Source organism: Protopterus annectens, chromosome 3.part1, assembly GCF_019279795.1.
Source record: "Protopterus annectens isolate FY-2018-M chromosome 3.part1, PAN1.0, whole genome shotgun sequence".
Taxonomy (NCBI): domain Eukaryota; kingdom Metazoa; phylum Chordata; order Ceratodontiformes; family Protopteridae; genus Protopterus; species Protopterus annectens.
The window spans coordinates 84,204,019-84,224,786 of record NC_056732.1 but is presented as its reverse complement, the minus strand read 5'-3'; the positions used below and the strand labels follow the sequence as shown (position 1 = coordinate 84,224,786).

The 20,768-nt window shown below is 38.4% G+C and overlaps 1 protein-coding gene across 2 annotated transcripts in view; it reads left to right on the top strand.

Annotated features, from left to right (window-relative positions):
* The window catches only part of LOC122798011 (fer-1-like protein 6), a 1,810,759-nt gene that overhangs the window by 547,711 nt on the left and 1,242,280 nt on the right, over window positions 1–20,768 (top strand). For both annotated transcript variants that reach the window (XM_044066595.1, XM_044066597.1), the window contains exon 11: window positions 19,561–19,907. In XM_044066595.1, coding sequence (XP_043922530.1) covers window positions 19,561–19,907 — 347 coding nt within the window. The remainder of the gene's footprint in view (window positions 1–19,560; window positions 19,908–20,768) is intronic.

Below are 20,768 nucleotides of genomic sequence, written 5' to 3'. Positions count from 1 at the left end.
TGCCTACTTCGAGGTGATCTATGCCTGACATACAAAGCTATGTCAAATCCAGAATTAATGGACATGCTCCACCTCAGTAAATCTAAATCCCTTAGAGCCACACGCTCGAGGGACTTGAACCTCAGCACAGAAATAAATAGAACTTGCTAGAGGGACAGGTTCATAACCCAGAGGCTCCCTTCGCTCTGGAATAGAATTCCAGGTCATGTGAGGCAGAGCACCTCACTGAATCTCTTCAAGAAGAATCTCGATAAGTGGATGGGGGATCGTAGGTTTGTCCCAGGGATTACTCCCGTGTCACTATTAGACAGAGGCACAGTAAACTAAACCTTAAAAAGGGCACAGTATACTCAAATCAAGGGGTGGCGTAAGCCGTACAGAATCGGGCTAGGCTTATAATTGCCCCAGGGCAGATAGCCTAGTATGAACCTATGAACCTATGAACTTTCTTCTCTCCCAGCTGAATACCATATATTCCTGGAGATTTTACAGCAGATTGGTTGTGCATCACAGTTTTTATCTCACCTCCTCCTATTTTAAATGTTAATTGTTAAGCCTCATTTACTTTAACCATGGCATATTTCAGTCTTCAGCACAGAAACAGATACAGTTTTCTTTATTTATTTATTATTTTATTTACTTTATCTTTTAATGTCATGATTGCTAAGCAGCAAAGCTCTATTTAGTGACTGTAAAAATAGGGTATGTTTGCTTTGTAACTGTCTGAGGTTTAAGGCACCTTAATACATTGCTGTGAAGAGGGAGACTTTTACTTTAGTAGGCATTACCTGTACATTAACACCCTGCTGGAGAACACTCATTTTCCAGTCAGAGTGGAGATGTACAGGTCGTCCATTCTCTGATGTGTATTATCTACCTCCACATTTTTCAAATCCAAGGTAGCATCAAAATTAACACCCATAAGTCTCAGCCAGGCTATGTCAATGATAAAAAAAATGTTTTTTTCCATTCCTTACACCATGGGGGATGCTTATAGAGGACATTATTTAACTGGATTTATATGGACACACACACACACACACACACACACACACACACACACACACACACACACGCACACACACGCACACACACACACACATGGGTCTACTTCAGTAGACAGACAGTACACAAGAACGACTTTCACAACACCGAGACCAGAAGACCGACAATGGAAATAACCGACAGTTCGAAATTCCAATGATCAAAACACCAACATATAAAACAAGCGCGACTGTGTAAGTATGCGATAGTGACGGATGTTAGGGGACAGGTAAGGTAAGTGTGCAATAGTGACGGACCTTAGGCTTATGGTGCTGGTAAGGTAAGTGCGCGATAGTGACGGACCTTAGGGTTAGGGTTTGGGTTAAGGTTAGTGCATAGATAGTTGTGTATGTAAGGTTTAGTGTAGGTTTGTAAGGTTTTTGGTGTGCTTGTGTTGTGTGTGTGTTGTGAGTCGGTGTTATGGTGTTCGCTAATGTGGACTGTCGGTTTTGTGTGGTGTCGGTGTTTTGGTGCTGGCGTTTTGGCTGTCGGGTTTGTGGTGTGTTGGTGTAGTGTAGGGGATCCACACACACACACACACACACACATATATATATATATATATATATATATATATATATATATATATATATATATATATATATAGCTGTATCTAATCTGTCTATACACACACACACACACACACACACACACACACACACACACACACACACACACACACACACACACACACGGGTCTATATTGCATCAGCAAAGCTTAAAAAAATGAACGCTGATTCATCAACCCTATGTAAGCGAAAACTTACAATTCCGAACACTTGAAACAGAGATTTTTTTCCCAGGGAAAAAAAATCGCTGTTCTGCAAAAAAAAAAAAAAAAAAACAGTAAAGCTCCCCCACACCCCCCCTTATTTAAATATATCAACTCCAGGATTGCACCACAGTGGAAGAAATGACAAACTCCCGAAACCGGCCCAGCAATTTTTTTCCATGGGAAAAAAATCACCGTTCCGGATGTTCTGGATTGTAAGCTTTCGCTTACATAGTGTCAATGAATCAGCGTTCGCTTTTTTAAGCATTCGCTGATTCAATATAGACCCACACACACACACACACACACACACACACACACACACACACACACACACACACACACACACACACACACACACACACACACACATACACAGATAGCTACAGATATAGGTATATAGATATAAATATATTTAATATGCTATGACCACTTCTGCATGGTTTTAGCCATGTGTAGCTAGCACAAGAATTACATTTTCTGGATGGTTGTCATATTGTATATGAACACCTACTGGCACTTAAAAGAAAAGTGGAAACAACATCTTGTATAAACTTTCTCCTGCTCATAAAACATAAGCCCTTTTAAAATAAGTGGGAAACACACATTCTGAGGGAATAACAAAAGAGGCTGATAAATCAATGAAAATCAGAATTCAAGGATTCAAAAAACATTAAGATCCAAGTTCTAGACTACAGTGTATTGGATAAAGATTTGAAATAATATCTATGATCTCATTATAGCTTATATAATTTTATTTAGCTAAGCAGAAGACTTGAGAAATTATATCCAACCAAGTGAAATGACAAGTAGTTGCTTCCTGGGAATGAGAAGCTGTTGATTTTGACACTCTTAACCATAAGGAACTATATGGCCTTCTCACATTGTGAGGGAATTGGAGGATTTGCAGTGCTCTTCCTAAAGAGTTTGTCTATCAAGGCAATCAACATGCCACTTATGTATTTTTAAGCTCCAGTAATCTAATAACTCAGTAACAGGTGGCAAAACAGAAGGCAAAGCTTGATGCAGTTGATATAATTGATGCTACCAAACCCATACTAATTAAGACCATGTTAGAATACTAGCTCTTTAAAGTGTCCTCCGTATGTTTTAGAGAAGTAACAAACTGAGCAAAGCAGAAGCTAATCATAATATTTCAATATTATAGTTCAATGGTAAGTCATTCTATCCACTATTGAGAGAGGCATTAAAATGTACGATTGAACATCATGGAAATGATTACTCAGGGATAGCAAGCTATTGTACTAAATATGATACCATTCCTTTATATGGTTATACATTTGTCATTCACTCAGTCGAAGTGGCTACTTGACAGAGTGAATGACTGAAAACTGATTATGTGTTCTGTTCAGAGAAGGTTTAACATTTTTTATGAATGGAACACTGATTGCATGCAGGTTAGGTTTGGGGTTTTGGAAAATAATGCTGAAACCTTCTGATTTTATGAAGGTGTTGGCATTATGTCGTGGAAGTGTTTGTGTGAATGTATTAGGGTTAATGTAAGGGCAACTTATTAACACCTATTTGGTGTTGGATGTCACACATCTAACAGCCTACATACAGCTTACATTCCTGAGCATTTTCTGAAAAATAAACTTAAAAAGCATCATAGGTTCATAGGTTCATAGGATGGTACTAGGCTATTGGCCCTAGGGCCTATACAAGCTTAGCCATAACAATTCCCTGGATATTTCTTCTCTCAATATTTACTTCCCTGGACCCCTGTCTAGCAGGGTGACTGGCGTGATCCCTGGGGTGAATTTCCTATCTCCCATCCAATCGTCAAGGTTCCTTTTGAAGAGGTCTAAGGAGGTGCTCAGCTTGACATGTATGGGCAGTCTATTCCAGAGTATGGGGAGTCTCTGTGTCAGGAACCTATCCCTCCAGCATGTTTTGTTCATTGTGATGACAAGATTTAGATCCCTGGAGCATGTGGCTCTGAGGGAGTGGGATTTCTTTAAGTGGAGCATGTCCAACAGCTCAGGGTTTGACATAACCTTGTATGTTAAGCAGAGATCACCTCTGAGTAGGCGATATGCCACAGAGTATAGCTGGAGTTTTTTTAGACGGTCAGCATAGGGCATCTGCTTTAGGCCTGTGATTCTTTTAGTGAGGTATTTCTGCAGCCTTTCCAGCTGTTGCAGATGTCTTGTGAGGTACATACCAAATGGGCATTGTACTCTATAATGGGTCTAATGAGGGATGAGTACAGTGGGACAATGACCTCCTTTTTTCTGGATGAAAAGCCCTTAGTGATGAGGTGTGCCACATAGAAGGATTTCCTGACTGTTGTGGCGAAGGGGAGACCACTGTCCACCTGTGTCCCTAAGTCTCTCATCACACTTTCGGTGTTTAGTGTACTGCCACCTATGTGGCAATTCATGGGTACATGGTTTTTCCCAAAGGGGATAACTATACATTTTGTGGCGTTAAGCTTGAGCCCATGGCTCTGGCACCAAGCATCTGTTTCTGTAAGGCCCTTTTGTAGAATATCCACATCATTTGGGGATTCAATAATGGTTCCCAGTTTGCAGTCGTCTGTGAACTTTGTTAGCCAGAGTCCCTTAGTGTTGGCCTGTACTTCAGAGAAGTAGATGCCAAACAAGAGCGGTCCCAGGACTGAACCCTGAGGTACTCCACTTGTCACTTGTCTGGAGCTAGATTTGGAGTCAGTTACTTTTACAGTCTGGGTTCTGTCAGTAAGCAAGTTGGTAACCCATCGAGCGATGTAGGGATTTATGCCCAGCTTAGTAAGTTTATCTATTATTCCAGAGTGGAGGATGGTGCCGAAGGCCTTGGCAAGGTCCAGATAGGCTGTGTGGTCCACCTTTCCCTCATCCACAGCTCTGGAGACTGATTCGAAGAAGTCATTCAGGTTCAGGAGACAAGATCAGCCCTTCACGAACCCAAACTGGGTGGGGTCTAGTCTTTGAAGGTTGCCAATGTCTTTGTTTATACGTTCCATGATAATGCAGTCCATGCCCTTGCAGATCAGGCTCATCAGACTGATGGGACGGTAGTTCCCGGGATCCAAGGTGGATCCCCCCTTATGCAGTGGGATAACTGTAGCTGTGCACCACTCAGTGGGCACGAAGCCTGAGGTGAGGCTATGATTAAACATGACACTTAGGTGAGGTGCCAGTTCATTCTGTAGTTCATGTAGTACACAGCTCGGGATGTCATCTGGTCCCATGGATGCTGTATTCTTAGCTTTGGAGTGTGCAGTTTCTACCTGTGTGGCCGTGATTACCAGAATTTGGCAATCTTTTGGTATTGAAATGGGCCTTTTAGGCGGTGAGAGGGTGGTGAAGTTGGCACTAAATCGATCTGCCAGGATATTGGCAATATTCTTGGGATCAGTATATTTAGTGCCATTCTGTTGTAGCTCAGAGCAGATCTGAGCATTGCCATTTAGATTCTTGACATAACTATAGAATGTGTTGTGGTTTTCTTTGGAATCTTTGGCAATTTTATTTTCGCAACTAGCGCTGGAGGATTTTATGAGGGATCTCAGCTTCTTACCGAGGCTGGTAAGGGAGTTTTTTTGCATCCTGGGATTTTCCTCTTTTCTGCAACAGTTTCTTCCTTCTCTTGTATAGTTTGTTTATGGCAGAGGATCACCAGATTGGCTTCCTTTTTTAGAGGAGAGCATCTTGGTTCTATTTGGGATGGCACGATTCATGCACAAGTGGATGTGCTCGTACAGTGCCTTAGTGTAGGATTCGGCAGTCGAACTTTCAGCTCCCATCTGCATGGGTGTCATGAAGTTTTCCACTTCTGACTTGAGTAGCATGAAGTTGGCTTTGGAGAAGTTTTTTTATGGAGGTTTCCTTACTGGGGGGGTGGGGGTGGGATGTGGATGTTAAGGATGATTAGCTTATGGTCAGACTGCCCAATGAGGGGGTGACCACTGGTCTGGAGCATCTATCTCTCATGTTGGTAATGATCAGGTCTAGGATATTGGAACCCCTGGTTGGACAATGGATTAGTTGATCTAGGCCATTGGAATTTATGAATTCCAAGAACCGTTATGAGAAGGTGTTGGTACCCGAGTAGTTTTCCCAGTTAATGGCAGGGTAGTTGAAATCACCCAGTATTCAGGTGTTTGGTTGTAGCTTAATATTTTCCAGTATGTTTAGAAAGGTGTAGTGAGAATCTTGGGGCATGGTGGGGGATCTATAGCATGCTACAATTTGGATTGCAGTCTTACCTAGTGTTAGTTGCACCTGGAGAATTTCAGATGCATTGTGTTGGGCAACTAGTCTGGAGGTATGAATATCCTTGGTGAATATGGACACTCCTCTGCCTTTAATGTTTTGGTCTTGGTTTGGTGGCTGAAAAGTGTGGTAAGAGTTGTAGCCTGGTATTGCAGGGGTGCTCCTTGAAGCCTTGAACCAGATTTCAGTTACTGCACAGATATCGATGTTCTCCATTTTTAGGAGTGCCTTGAGAGAGTGCATTTTGTGGTTTAAACTTCTAGCATTGAGTAGCATCACCTTCAGATTTTGCATGCTTGTATCTGTTACGGTGGTGGTTTTGTGCTTTGAACTTTGTCTAATAAAGGCACTATAGTGGTGGCAAGAGCTTTAGCCAGTAACTGAATCCCAGGGGCGACAGGTGCAGACCATCTCTGGCAAAGCATCGTGGTTTGTCGATCATGTCATCCCAGGCAGACAGATACTGGATCCCCTTTGAATGACACCAGATGCTTAGCCAATTGTTGAAGTCAATCATTTTGTCCTTATACTGTGGTATCATTCTGGACGAAGGCATGATGCTACTCAGGGCTAGGGTCATACCTGCCTGGGCCACATGATCTGAGAGCTCTTCCATGCCTCTTTTCATGTAGTCCAGGGAGGTACATCTCAAGTTATTCACTCCAATATGGACAATGACAGATTTGTATTTGTACTTGTTGTGGAGTGACTTGACTGCGTGCATTATGTGGTGGATCCTGGCACCCGACAGGCAGCTGACTATAATTTTCTCCTTGTTCAGCCTAGTAAGTGGGACATCAGTGTGCCTGACTATAGAGTCACCTATGACTGAAGTGTTGGGTACGGTGTCTTGCCTTAGGGGCTGTTGTTGGGTGGCACACTGGTGTTGTGAGCTATGTGTCACTTTGGTTGTGACTGGTGTTTGTGTTTCAGCTTCAGAGGTCCTTGTTGCTTGGGCAGGTTAATGTTAAGGGCCTCCGCATATGTGGGTTTAGTGTTGCTATGTGTGGGTATTGATGGGCTATGTGTTGCTTGAGATGTAGTGCAGGTGTTAACCTTCTCCTCTTGACTGTCTAGCACAATCTTGGCTGGAGAGAGCTTTGCTTCCAGTTTGGCTATGTAAGTGCATCTCTCGCAGGTTGTAGTGTTGGGTGGTAGGAGGAGAACGTTGTCTGTGTAAATGAGGCAGTTGGTGCATTGCCCCAGTATGCCCAGATTCACCAGGTGGACAGGAGAAATCACCGGAAGCTGACCCTTGGACATGCCTGTTTAGGTGCATTTTTTGTAAAGTACAAGAGCTGCTTTCCCTTACCTTTGCAAATTACTTTGCAATTATAGGCTGTTTAGTGTCTACGATTAATTTCTCCTTATTAACAAGGAGAGCTGAGTGCTTGTATCAGTTTAAGGCTTCCTAGTGCTATAGGGAAATGTATATAGGTAAATGTAAATATTTTGTGAACAGTAAAAGCTATTAAAACTGCAGAAATAGCAGTGTTATCAGTAAGAAGTACTTTTTACAGTGATAATCAATGCATTCAGTCTTTCCATAAATACTATATTATATTATATATTACAGTGCACCCAAAACCCAAATTATATTCTTTTTGTCAAACTTTCACAAAGAAGTCCTCACTTCTTGGAAACTGTACAACCTAAACACATATTGTTAGAGCAAGCACAGTACACTCCATGAGTGCCTGTTTTTTGAGATATTTACAGAAATATGAAAACACATATTTAATCATATAATTAGAAATATAAATAATGCTGAATATCTCTAAAGATGTTCAACTTACAGTGCGAATATCAAAGGCAGCTCTCTTCCACAACATCTAAGGTTTCATCTGTTGTCATGCAACAGTTTGTTAGTCACTTTGATTTTGATGTATTAAGTACATATGGACATATTGCTTATTTTAATAATTGGTAAAACCAACTAGCAATATTTCAAATGTAGTGTGATATAAATGGACACTGACAATGAATTTACCTGTCTTCCACCATGACCTAGCATACCAAATCCCTTAATAACAAGTACTATCAGTTATGAAAATATGAACACAAATGTGAAAATACAAATAGTAAATTACAAACAAAGATTCATTTCTCTATTGCAGCACATTCTAGATTAAAAATCTTAGTGTCATTTTGTTAATAACTCCTTGTGGTTTCTAATACTGCCTATTATTAGCTGGTAAATTGCTTAGTTAAAGATGTCACACCCAAAAAAGTCTGGATGCCATAAAGATCTATGGGTGTAAAGTGAAAATAGAGGGTATGGTTATAGTTTAGTGCATGAGTGCGTGTTGGTGCGTGTGTGTGTGTGTGTGTGTGTGTGTGTGTGTGTGTGTGTGTGTGTGTGTGTGTGTGTGTGTGTGTGTGTGTGTGTATTTCTGAGCTGCCTGAATAGTGTTCATTTTATGGAAAAGGATTTTTGAAACGTACAGATCAGAGTTAGCTCTAACAACTATTAGTAAGGTGGTTCAGTAGGGCAAAACAACAGGACCGTAATCAAAAAATGCCACATTTATTCCTCACTTTTTTACAAAATTAAAAGAATTTTGACTATAAGGAAGATATTATTGGAAATAAACTTATAACTAGAAATAAATGTTGAATATCAACTTGGAATATCCTGATATACCTAAACATACACATAATCCATTCATCCACGACTACCTTTTCCCATTTTCACACAAGGGGTCAGGGTGTCACTTCATCAGTGACAATCATCTGTAAATCTGATTGAATGAGTTCTATTCTAGGAGAAATGTGAAATAAATACATGAATATTACTTGTAATGGTAACAATTTGTCATATTCATGTATTTGGTTTCTATTCAAATATAAGGCATAGATTAGGCCATGAGCCTAGATTGGGGAAGTTGGTTGTAGCCCAATATAATCTATTGGAAACATAAACCAGTTTTTTTATATAGTGAGCTGGTAGGACATGTTTCCAATTATGTTGAATCACTGTGTATATTGTTATTAATAAAGACCACAAGATTTGCCTGCAGCATTTGAGGTTCAATGGACAGATATGAGCAATGAATAAGACAAAAACAAATCTACGTAGAAATGTCCATGAAAATAATTTTCACAATGAAGATTAAGCTGATGAGTCATGGAAATGAGTACAATTTGTTTTTCTAAAGTAGTTGTTATTATGGGAAATAATGCTTTTGCAAATGGGGCCATGATGGTGTGCTCGATTTCTTTTCATACATTATAAATAATACTAAATAAGATGGCGATATATAATTATCAAGATAGAACTGTGATATGTATTTTACTAAATTAAGAATGGTAAAGATTTAATTTTATGCATGATACAGTATAGCTTTATACAGAATGTAGAATTTATTTTGCGTTGTCATTGTAATTTTAGCATTAGAATTTTTAAGTGTCTTCAAGACAAAAAGCAGATCAATTAAGAACCTTAGAGTATTACTGAATGAGAACAGTATAGCTAGTATGGAGTTAACCTCACATTCTTATTTATATGAAATTATATAGGGATGCAGCCCTTAAGGGAAGGAAACAACAGTGTACGTAAAACGGCTTAAATCCTGGAAAAATGAAAATGTATATGTTTTGAAGTAATAAGATTCATGGGCATCCTACTTATGAGAAATGATGCTAAGATCCATCTCTGAAGGAAGAACTTGATAGCACAAAGTTCATGAAATCCTCTAAATATGAATAAGTCTTGATGTGATTAGAAATGCTAATGTGTAGATGGATGCAGGAGAATTACAACACACAGTGTTGTTCAAATTTTAGAATATGAACTCTGATGAGACTATATTTAAGTATTAAAATATAGTAAAAACCTTTAATATAAACTTTAATTTGAATTGCATCAAATCATGTGCAGTACTCAAGCATGGTATACCATCAGTTAGACCAGTGACTGGGTCTTACTGTTGGTACTAAATGCCTCCAAGAATGTCTTAACCCTTATACACTCAAATCTGACCTTTACAATACTGCTTGGCGTTTCTTTTGGTTAGCTTCATAAGTGGAATCTAGGCAAATGACTGTTGGCTTAATGTTTTCTGCTACTATTCAGTGCTGTGGTGTAGAGGCATAACGCCAAAAATAACTACAGCCCTGGTGACCTAGGTTCAATTAGTGTCTGAGGCACTGGCAAGGAAGGATGATCAGGGCCCACCCTGGGAGAGAGGGCATTCAATAATGATGCTCCTTAACGGGAGATTTGATCGAATGAAGGACATAACTCTCAGACGAGGTCAACAAGCAAAGGGGAAAGTGCAAGGTAGTGGGTAGAGCAAAATGAACCCCCCCTGAATAAAATGTGGATGACCCAGACCCCCCCCCCAGGAAGCCCTTAGGTTCAACAGCTGGCCTTACCAAGAAATGTATTAAGTCAAGTGGAGTTTGGAATTGCCAGTATTCCAGCATTTACATGGGACACTAGGTAGTTGTCTTATAATGATGATGTGGCGGGGAAGAAAAAAATGAAGATAAGCTAAAGTCAAGGATACCCGTTTGACCTATTCTGGTGTTGGTCTTCACACTGTAATGTCACCTTCAAATTTAGTTGGTAACACTGGAATTCCCTTTGTGGTAATTTATGCCATGAGTTGATAAATGGTATAGATAATCTGCTTGATGTAAAGAACCTTGGAAAGAAATTAACTTCATAATAGTAGATGCTTGTGCAAAAGTGATACAAATTATATACCAATGTTAAATAAATAAGGACATTATCTTGATTATTTTTGTATGAAAATTTAGCAAATGCTTGATTCATTGTTAGGATTTCTTTTCCATTCTGTTTTGTTAATTGCTTGAGCTTATGTACTATTACAGCAATAACCCCTGGCTGGGTGTGGGTAATGCTGGATTTATCCATGGTTGGTGTTGTTTGGTCACAAGGGCAAAGCCCAAGTGACCAAACAAAGCCAAAAGTGAGTAAATCAGCATGGGTCCATGTCCAGCTATTGAAAAAAAAAATGTGAACGGTTAAATACCGAATGTTAAACATCAAAAGATGAAATCAGTGAACAACTACTTCTATGAATATAAATTCATTGAATGGTCATAACTGGCCAACAACCAGGAAGTAATGTGGCATATAAGGTAAGTGAAGGGAAACCTTTTAAATTTGACCTATCCCTCACTGTAGTGAGATCTTGGAGTTGGTATATATAGTTGGGTGGGATGTGGGGGTGGGGTGAGGCCCCCACCTTGGTTGGTTGCGTTTGTGATGTTGGCTGACTATGGCGATTTGATTAATTTATTTTCATTGAAGTAGTTGTTCACTAATTTTACCATGCAATGTTTCACGTTCGGTATTTAGCCGTTCGCAGTTTCTTGTTTTCAATAGCCGAACATAGACCCAGTCAGCATTACCCATATCATAGGTTATTGCTATTACACAATGACATTATTTAAGGAAAAAAATTAACTTAATGTTTTTAAATAAAATGTCCTTGTATAATGGTGCCATGGCACTCTTTTGCATTTTTTGCCGGTATCATGTGGCTTTCTTGCTGTACTGTGCATGCATATGGGACTTACGTTCTCATGCTTACACAATCCATCAGTGCTGTGCAAAGAAAGCAACAGAGACAGGAAGATCTTGGTTGCTTTTTTTGTTTAGTTTTTAATTAATAAAATGAAATCCAGATATGTCAAATGTACGGGAGAGATGAGACAGAGAAAATATAAGGATAATCAGGTACCTTTCTCTAGTTTTACATAACGTACCTATTATCCTTATATTCTGCTCTGTCCCATCTCTCTCATTCTTTTGAAGTCTCAATTTTTTGTGATTTTATTATTTATTTATTTTTTAATTCAAAGAAAGGTAGAATTTCTGTGGCATATATTAATAGAAGAAAGTCCGAGCAACCAGACTTTTTTCCATTCATATATGCTCGATTTACCAAGAGCATGCTGGTTGGGCTGACCAATCAGTGTGCTTGTTTTGGAATGTTAATGGCCAATCATTATATAATAAGCATTACAGATCTGTTTATTATATATTAAAATGAATTTTTGGGTTGCTTATCTAGAAGGCAAAAATTAATTGCTGATAATATTGAATTAGATGGATTAAATTTTAAATTATTAAGGTCTAAAACTTATTTATTGGGAAACATTCTGAAGCTTCTGTTGTATGCAATTCAAAAATGATAACATAGCTTCAAAAACTTGGTGAATCTTTTTTGTTTGTAGAAGCAGAGAAGTAAGTCCTGAATAGAATAATCAGATCTAAGTTGACTGACTAAAGATTCAATTGCTTTGCTCACTCAGAAGCAACAAAACCTTGAAGCTAAATAGAACTAATTTTGTACTTGCCACCTGTGAAAAGTCCTTCTTCAGATTGCCTACAGTCTCTTGGACCTGTCCACCTGTCTCCATTACAGCTATAGATAAAGTCGTTTCAAAAAACAGCTAAAATACATCTGCAACAGGAGTAAAAAAGTGCTTCATGCCTCTGTTGCTAGTCTGCCTTGCCCCGCATCTATCTAACTACTTCTGTCTTATATAATTTGTGTATCTCTGTACATAGTGTACTTTAACATTTTTCTTAACTCTTCCACTTAAAGTCCTGCAGATGGTCTGAAATGTAATGATACTTCATATTTGTAGCACAGTGTTTATTATTCTGTTTGCATTAATGTGAAATGTCTGTTGTAGAGAATTCTGCTGGCACACTGTTATTAAACTAATTGCACTATATTTTTGCCTCAGGGCATGGGTAATGACTGAAAAGTGTTACTAACATGGTTATCAAACAATCAAATAAATTAATTAATGCATGCATTTAATGTTTTAATTAGATAAATGTATTTCTAATAATTTGTTTAGATGTTGTGGGGTGACATGAACTAGTATAATGTTCAAAATATTGGAAAACTCAGCATCCATGGAGATGGAAGAATACGTTTGTCCAATTGTTGAGAGTAAAGAGTGCACTACATGTTTGTTTAAGAATGTCTTAGTAGCTCTGGAAGTGATTCTGAATGAGTTGCAAGTACTTGTCAATAAGTTATCAAAGTATACAGACAAGTGGAAGGTGGACAAGAGGAAAACCTGGAGTTATTGTGACAGCTATCAGATGCCATGTTGTCTATATGATAGTAATGTCAGAGAATTAGAGATAAATCAACAGAGGTACATAATCAGGTGTCATACACTGACCTTAAAATTGTGCATTTAGAGATAAAATTGAGATGTAGAAGTTTAGGATTAATTAGAGTCCATGAAGAGAAAAAAGGCTTGTACTATTTTGGACTATGCAAAAAAGAAAAAGTGGAGTGGGCTGGATTTTCCAGTGGGTTGTTCAGTACTGGTAAAGCAATTCATTTACTCTTGAACGCTACATATAGATTTATTGGAAAGTTACCAGTGACATTTGTGCATTTTGTAGCTAGAGATGAGAAAGACAGGTACTTTGGAAGTTATGGTAGCTTGGTAAAACAAAGGGTGTTGTAGAAAGCAGGCCTTTTATATCAGTCATGATTTTATCAAGATAAAAATGCAAAGAGGTAAGAACAGAATGAAAGGAAATGTCAGGGGAAGCAGCAGGCTCAGATGAGTTAATGGCAGATATAATCAATATGGTGGGTGAATTAGGGGAGAAATGGCTCCAGAGGATACTCTCTGCAGTATGAAGAGAAAGATGTATCTTAAATGACTGAAGAATACAAAATCATATGGAGTCATACTCTTGACTAGCAAATGGTCATCAGTGAGGCCATTAAAGATTCTTTGATCCTGACATCTGTAGATTAGATATCTTTAATAATATTGTTAAGTTGTGGTGAACATTGTTGAGCCATGCAACAAGATGGCTGCCTACGTGTGTTGCTCTGCCTTTGTCTACCACATTTTGCAGTTAGATGAAGGGGGAAAAATAAAAAGTTTGGAGTAAGAAGTATAGTACTGAGTGAAAAATTGTGCTGAGTGTGATCTGTGAAAAATTGACCGATGGAGTTCGAATGATGGAGGACAAAGTTAACAAAAGTCACAGGTACCTTTAGGGCCTGGTAGCAGAAATGTGAGCCCTCAGGGCAAAATTAGAGGGAGTGACTTGAGAAGTTACAGTGCCACAACAAATAATAACTGTAGTAGGATGGCATATTGAGTAAATGGAGCCGGTAGTAAAACAATTAAAAGGTGAAACAAAAGATTTTTCTGTCAACAGCTGTAAATAGTAATGGTTTGAAAATGTCGAAGCAGATTAGAGGAATATCAAGGTCATTCATCTAGTGGATGGTGCTAAAGGCCAGAATCTTACTGTATTGATGAAGACATGGTTAAAGAAATTTACTGTGCATGTTCCTTAGATGGACTGTCAAGTGGGCATAGCATACAGGTTAAGAAAGTAGTCATCGATAGAAAGGCCAAGGCATCTACAGATTGTGTTACATACTTATAATGCAAGGAATGGCTGGTATGGCAGGATGCATTGATGGAGGGTCCAGAATGTTAGGGATGTGAGTGAAACTTATGCATGGCTTTCCAGCACAAGCTTATGAAAGGAGAAATCAAATGGCACCAGCACACTAGAAAGTGAGGAAGAAGTAGGTGGCAGTAAAGATGGTTTGTCCTGCATCGCTTATAGTGACATATAAGGAGCAATGTCACTAGGCTGATGTGATACCTGACACTATGCACATTTCAACTGAGATCATGTGGGTGTGACAGAAATGGTGAATGCTGGCTGGAGACGCTTCTCCTAGAGTAAGTCAAGGAAAGGCAAATATTATCTGGTCTATGTGGGAAGAGCAAAATAGCTAGTGAGAAAGCAAAGGTTGGAATGGTGCATACATATCACATATATGTGCTGAGAATGAAGGGGACAGAAATGAATCAACAGCCAAAGACTTCTGAGTCAAACTGACCTGGAGAGTCTAATCATCTAACAATATTAACAAAGACAGACTAGCCAGCTGCAAATAAGTCAGACGTGGGTGCCAGTAGAAAGAAAAGGTCACTGACTGTTAGAGGAATTCAAAAAAGCAGTGGCAGCACGTGAGGGGGGATAGAGATAGATCACCCCTGAAAGACAAAAATAAAGAAAACATGGATGATTTAGAAATATTAGTAGAGTTCTAGGAGAAGAAGAGGAGGCAGGAGATAGATAGAGAGAGAGAGAGAGAGAGAGAGAGAGAGAGAGAGGGAGAAGAAAGAGTGGTGCTGATAAAGGGTTGAGGAAGAAGTTAGAGGAGGAGGTGTACAAGAAAAAAAGAGGGATGACAATGATTGATTAGTAGATGAAGAGAGCACAGAAAGAAGACTGGCACAACAAGGATTTGGTTGGAAAGTAGATATGGGAAATAAGGGTCAACAATGTAATTCTCATTGACAGACTTTGTAAAAGAATTCAGCTCATCAATGGAGAATGGATCTACTTCACATGACTGAAAACTCAAAATACTGAATTTCATTTGATTAAGACCATAATACCTAATTTTCAAACAACTGAAAACTCACTTGACTGAGTCTCATTATACTGAAAGCCTACAATGCTGAATTTCAAAATATTGAATTTTAAGCCATAGACATGCACACTTACAACACCAATGATTAACTCTTTCCAAAACTTAAAAAACTACTTACTTACCCTCTTAACAGAAACTGGATGATATAAAACCAAACTGCACCCCCCAACTGTATATAGTAACTCCAGGATCATACTACAAAGGGGAGAAGGGCATATACCCTTTACTTACCTTAAAGTACTGTGCACACTGTCACTACTGCCAGGAACACACAAAACATCCACCATATTACTTTAGATACTTCCCATAAAAATGTAAAGAGACATACCCACATTTAAATACAACACTACTTTCTATGCTACTGTTGGTATTCTGACAGCCAGCATTTTAAGTTGCAATAATGTTTTTTTTTATCACAAGCAACTCAGAAGTGAAGGGAAACAAACACATCTATGGCTTAAAATTCAATATTTTGAAATTCACCATTGTAAGCTTTCATTATAATGGCATTCAGTCAAAGGAGTTTTCAGTATTTTGAAAATTAGGTATTGTGGTCTCAGTGAAATGAAAATGATTATTTTGAGTTTTCAGTCATGTTAAGTAGATCCATGGAGAGTATGAATTAATTTTGTTAGGTGGGTGAACATAAACGATAATGGGTGAGGGGTGCACATAAGGCTTTTGATAATGTCAGATGAGAATTTGTGATCCAACTACTGCAGGAATATATGGGGAACTTAGAGTGGCTGAGTGGTGACTGAGATATGGCAATCTAAAATGGGTCAGAGGGGTGAGCATGGGGATGTAGTAAAATATAAAGGAATCTTTTAGAAGGGTGGAAAAGGATACAGGTGATACAGCATTAAGTATACATAGAGAAAAATAGACTGAGGAGGGATGCAGGACCTGCCTTTGAGGAGCTTAGGATCAGAAGGATGAGTGGCATTGCGTCAAACTGCAAGAGGAAAAGATGCATTGAGAAGGTTAGAGGGCAATTAAGAAGTAGATTTTACAGAGTTTGATGTAATGAGATAGGAATTTGGGGTACAGAGAGAAGATTAGATATTTTATGAAGGTTTGTTTTCGAAAATAAAAAAATAAGAGAGCGATGCTGACTGGAAAAGATTACATACACAGCAATGTGAAGCAGATTAGTTATTGTTTGTGTAGTCAGAAAGGATGTGCGGATGATTTGTACGCCTTTGGGAGAGAGTAAGGTGGAAGGTAATGGCAAAGTTCAATAAGTGTTTGGGTGTAACAGAACAGAATGTCTGGGAAGGATGTTTTTTGTGAGGAAGACTGGAGATGCACAAGAAGTGTAACTATTTATAGCCTAATTGGGTATGTTCATTGGAGATTTTGGCATAAGTGGTATAAAACTTCAGTGAGATTCTGGAAGGAAGGATGGCAGTCACATGATAGTTGCTGGAAATGTGGTCATGGGGCAGGTATTCAGCACATGTGCTGGGAATACCAAGAGATTTAAAGGGTATGAGATAGTGCTCTGGTGATGGAGAAGGTGGAATGTAAAGATGAAGGAGAAAAAATACACGAGCTGTTTATTTGTATAGAACAGAGACAGAGGTTGGAAATGGAAGACTGAGGCAAGGAAAGAAACCTTGATTGTTAGAGATAGTATAAAGAGAAAGATAGCACACAGTTGGAAGCAGAAAGATGATTCAGCCTTAAATTAAAATGGATGTCGAATTGGGTAGCAAAAGCATGGCTGTGTTAAATCGCACAGGCAATGGAATAGAGAAAAGAGAGCTGGACAGCTGATTACAATTCAACAAGATCAAGTTGTACTGTTAGAATAAAGAAAGTAAGGATAGAGAAGTTAATAAAGTGAAAGTTTTATTTGAAAGGTCCAGAAGTTAAGGGAATTTAGAGGGATTAGGATAATAAGAGAATAATTGCACAATTTTTTCTTTGTCAAGAGGTAAATGTAGAAGTCAGAAGTGATATGCTGAGGATGGGAGATTCTGGCAGTTTGTTGTTGATAGGCAGTGAGCATGTTGATTTTGCTACAGTAACAATAAAAATAAAATTTATAATATATATATATATATATATATATATATATATATATATATATATATATATATATATATATAGATGGATATACACATGCATTTATGTACGTTTACATGCATATATATATATATTTTCCCAGGTTGTAAATACTGTCTTTCATTCTATGCTGTCTTCTTGTATAATAACAGGTGATTTCCAACTATTAAATTACTGTTCCAAAAAAGATGCCCTTTATAATCCAGTTTGCATATATAATCACCATTTGTTATATTAACTTTCTTTTCTAGCTGCACCCTTTCAGCCCGATTCCCTAACTCCCACCTGACCTGCGCTAATTGTATAATACGGGTCTATATCACATTGTCGAAAACTGACAATGTCGAACGGCTAAAATATCGAAAGTGCCATTCATTGAAATTGTTCTTGTGGGGGGCTACACCCCCACACCCCCCGCTAATTATATATGCCAACTCTGAGATCGCACTACAGTGAGGAAGGGGCAAATTTTCTGATCCTCACTGTGCCACAATCTCACAAGAACAGTTTCGATGAATGCCACTTTAGATATTTTGGCCGTTTGACATTGTCAGTTTTTGACAATGTGATAGGAACCCGTATAATACACCCCAAATGTAAGAGTCCTTGTTTTGGTAGAGGTTATAATCTCACCTTAAAATAATGTACTGCTGCTGTTGTGTTATTATATTACAGTCATTTGGGTAAAGATATAGCTCTTTGTACAGTGGACTCTTTATTTCTGTTTATTCAGATAGCTTTAGAGTTTTGTATAACCATCATTTTAAGCTTTTACATTACACTGATGTTTTTATGCCAGGCTGATGGTGGCATGTTTGGAAGCATTTATCTTTTCCAGAAACAGGAGGCATATCTGTTCCCATTTCTTAACTTTCTCACTAAATTTATCAACAATATTCTTTATATTGCCCTCTCTAATGGGCTATTCTCTAGCAGTTAATGCAAAACATTAAAGCTATGACTTATTAATGAACTGCTTCCTGTATTCTATGGTTTGATTCCCTGAGCTTCCATTTGCATGCTATATGAATTTGTATTGGTCACTTAATCAGACAGCACTTTAATGTTACCTATCCAGTGAGCTCACCCAGTTAACAAAAAAAAAAAAAAAAGCTTCATTAATTGTCCAGGCCATCTATAGTCATGAGCTTCACAGCCAGTTGTTGTGTCTTTCGGCTTTTCCCGGTTAGGGGTTGCCACAGTGGAACTCTATGCCCATTCACGCATGTCTCCACGCAGAAGACGCTCTAACTGAGAATCGAACCGGACAGCGTCTTACTGTGAGGCGACAACAGTAGCTTCACAGCCAGTTGTCTAGGCATACAACATACATATTTTACCTTCTATCTCCTCTGCACCTTCTTTGGTGTTGCTTTAGCACATTATTGAACCATTCACAAGTAAGAACAGACCCAGGTAAGAAGTGGATCAGTTAGAAGGTTTTGTTTGTACAACTGAAAACTCACGTTCAGCCTTGACCTGCAGGGAGCACAGCTCAGGTACAAAAGTAAGCCTACAGTGTCATAATATAAAATTTAAAACAACATAATGCTCATGTATTAAGTAGATGTCTGTTGCTGAACATTCATGTACCAAGATGACATAAAAAGTGTGAATTTGGTGTCTCAGGAGCAGCTGAGCCTATCACTGCAATCATTCATTCCCTCTCTGAAAGACAAAATGGCTATTTTTGTTAGACTGTTTTATTCACTAAGCATATGCCATATACTGCCTTTTAAAATTAACTCAAAACAAAATGGACTACAAATGTGTACTTTTAATGTGTGCAATAGTCAAATAAATAGAGCAGTCAAACATACCGTAAAATAATTTGCATCTAGTGGTTTATAATATGAAAACAAATGTTACATTTCAAAATACAAACAATTAAATGGGATTTTCTTTTTCATAAGCAGAGAACAGATATGCATAATAGTTTGTGTTTTCCTAGGGTTTCTTCCCACCTTTGGGCCAGCATGGATAAACTTGTATGGTTCACCTCGAAACTGCTCATTGATGGATGACTACCATGAACTCAATGAGGGTTTTGGGGAAGGGGTTTCTTTCAGAGGTCGTGTTCTGATTGAAATAGCTGTGGAAATATTGACAGGAGGAGCTGCATCTGAAAACAAGTTGTTGAAATTTGCCAAAGATGTAAAGTCTGCTGCCAAGGATTCAAAATCACAGAAGAAAGATTCAAAAGGAGGTCAAGGGGCCGAGGATGGTAAATCAGGTGGACCTGCAGACAAGTCAAACTCTACAGATGCTGTAGTGGAACCCTTTGAAGTGTCTCCTGAGGTGAGTAGATGCAGCTCTTTAAATGTATTTTTAGGAGTTAAATGTTTTCAATTGTTTCTTAGGCAGGACCATGCTTAATTTTAAGACAAGATGGGCAGCAGTATATTTTGAAACTGAAGTAGCATCCTTTTGCACAGCTGCAATCACCTTCTGCTCAGCGATTATTTACTAACACTGTTATGCATGGGTTAGCAATGCAGCAATTTGCAATAGCTTAGCTAAAACTATTTTGCAATCAAAATTGCAGTATCTTATATATCAATGAGATCTCAAATACCACGCAATAGTATGGCATTAAAGATGTGACATAGAACACCATGCAAATACCATGCACTAGTATCACATCAAAGATGTAGCATAACACACCATGCACCTGACCTTAAAGAAGTACTGTTCTTGTCTGACACGTATGGTGAGTTATTTAAAATTGCACACTTAAACTGTTCAGTTCTTTCATATGCTATTATTCACTGGAGTATGGATGCAACTTGAATTGCATCATTGGGTGAATCCTCCTGAAGTAAATTCAGAACATGACAGTCATGTCTCTGATCTGATCATTAAGAACTTATCTTTTCAAGAGAATAGATAAGAGATAAAGATAGAGTAGAGCTGAGAATGATTTCACACATTGGATATGGCACTGTGGAGTTACTTGACAATTCTGTGCTAGCAGGAGTTTCTAATTAGAATTTTAACGTACTCCTGTCATGCCATCCAAACCTGTTATTAGGTACAATAATAGAAAACACTCTTAAATTTTCATTCATTAGATGTTTTTATTCATCAATATTTTCATCAACCCCCTTTTTCTCATTTTCTACATGGGGTTGGGGTGTTGTGCCAACTGTCACCATATCT